Raw genomic sequence first — 2,079 nt, forward strand, 5'->3', positions numbered from 1 at the left:
TGGAGGGACGGCGGCGTGGTGCTTCTGCCTAGAGTGCCACTTTGCCGGAACTCTTGGTGCTAAAATTTTAAGATTCTAGCAAAAATTTAAGATAAGCAAGGGACTAGTCCTAGGCCAACGGATTTCTCATCAGTGGTCTAGTCTCATTATCAAAAGCATGTAGAACAAAACTAGTCTGTGTTCAAAACCAGTCAAAATGATGTGGAACTCTCACATACTATTGTGGGAGATTGGTAACAGAGAGCAATTTAGCCCCATATATCAAGTTTTTAAATGTGCAGCCTCCTGGAATTGGCAATTCAATTTTAAGTACTTAATTCCATATAAATAAAAATGTACAAAGACATATACCAAAGAGTCTGTTCCTACTCATAGCAACCCTATAGTACAGAGTAGAACTGCCCCATAGGGTTTCTAAGGCTGTAATCTCTAGGAAGCAGACTGCCACATCTTTCTCCCACATAGTAGCTGGTGGGTTTGAACTTCCAACCTTTCAGTTAGCAGCTGAGCACTTAACTATCATACCACCAGGGCTCCATTACGTAGAAAGGTATCCCCAATATATTTTGTGTAAAAAAAGTTGCAGAAAATATGCATGATCTCATTCTTTAAACCCTAAACGTCAAGTGAGATCCCAACAATACTAAACACTCATTCTGAGGACTATAATGAGGGTTAGGGTTTGGGAAAGGGAAAAAGTCATTTTTTACTTTCAGTTGTAAAATATTTGTAATGAACATGTATTACCTCTGTAGTTTAATAAAAAAATTTAAAGGAATTAATTAGTGAACATGATAAAAAAAAATAGACGAGTCCTTAAACTTTAGGATTTATAACCTAAGCACATTAAATTCATAGACAACACAAAAAATGGGAAAAAAATAACCCTCTTTTGGAGAACAGACTTTTTATTTATCAAGTACAATTATGGAAGATTAGAAACTTTGTCAGAAACAAATGGAATTAAGTTCAATAATAGTAAGTAAAAACCAATAACTCGTAAAAGAAAAATAAACACACAAAAACAAAAGTAGGGAACCTGGAAAGTGAGTAAAATACAAAATCAACTTGGGCACATAGTAGACTACAAGACGATGACTTAAAACAGAGTATAGTCAACTTGAATATCCTGGGCTGGTTATAGTAGCATACAAGTTAGGTGTCTTCTCACCTCCTGAAAAATAAAACTGAACTTGTAATTTTATTTCCATTGCTATATTATACGACAAGGAGCCCTGGTGGCGCCAATGGTTAAGTTAACTGAAAGGTTAGTGATTTGAACCCACCAGCTGCTCTGTGGGAGAAAAGTCTTAGCGATCTGCTCCTGTAAAGATTACAGCCTAGGAAACCCTATGGGAGCAGTTCTACTCTGTCCTATAGGGGTGCTGTGAGTTGTAATCGACTCGGTGGCACACAACAACAATAACAACAGCACACTATAGAACATTAGAAAAAACTCATTGCCATCACATTTTGTGCTTACCTGTCCCCCATTTGAAAGTCCAAGTCTCTGACCAACTTGTCTGTTAATTTCAGCCACATTTTCGCCTTGGTCACTAAAATGCCTGCCTTCCACCCAGCTTAAGAAAGTAGGCTGGTGACCCCAGGCTACTTCTATAGCTTGATTCTGTTCATTTGAGAAATAAGAAATGGGGGGAGAGGGAGAAGAAAGGTTTTAAAAGTTTCTACATGCTTTTCTGAAATTCACATGAAAGATAAACTATTATTGAAATGCACACATACGAAAGGTTCTTTAGAAGTTGATAACTCTGTTACCTACACTTGTCATAGCATTTAAAAAGCTATAATCATTTCCAGCACCCAATGCTGGCAATAGTGGGGGTGAAATGTATACCCTTATATTCTTATGACAGCATTATAAATTGATTCAACCATTTCAGAATTCAAATGGCAGTAGCTAATGAACTTACGCAGCCTTTGAGCCACATATAACCATTTAAAAATTTATTCTAAATTAATGATTCAAAGAAGAAAAAAATTCAGCAGAAGATATTTCTGCAGAGTTATCTATAACAGTGAAATCTTGGGACAGTCTTAAATGTTCATCAGAGAAATTAT

The 2,079-nt window shown here is 36.5% G+C and overlaps 1 protein-coding gene across 1 annotated transcript in view; it reads right to left on the minus strand.

The window, feature by feature from the left end:
- Positions 1–2,079, minus strand: part of PEX1 (peroxisomal biogenesis factor 1) — a 42,484-nt gene that overhangs the window by 33,424 nt on the left and 6,981 nt on the right. Inside the window, exon 2 of the mRNA XM_023724657.1 lies at positions 1,484–1,627. Within this exon, the coding sequence (XP_023580425.1) occupies positions 1,484–1,627 (144 nt within the window). The remainder of the gene's footprint in view (positions 1–1,483; positions 1,628–2,079) is intronic.

This window comes from Trichechus manatus, unplaced genomic scaffold (genome assembly GCF_000243295.1).
Source record: "Trichechus manatus latirostris isolate Lorelei unplaced genomic scaffold, TriManLat1.0 scaffold00253, whole genome shotgun sequence".
Lineage (NCBI taxonomy): Eukaryota > Metazoa > Chordata > Mammalia > Sirenia > Trichechidae > Trichechus > Trichechus manatus.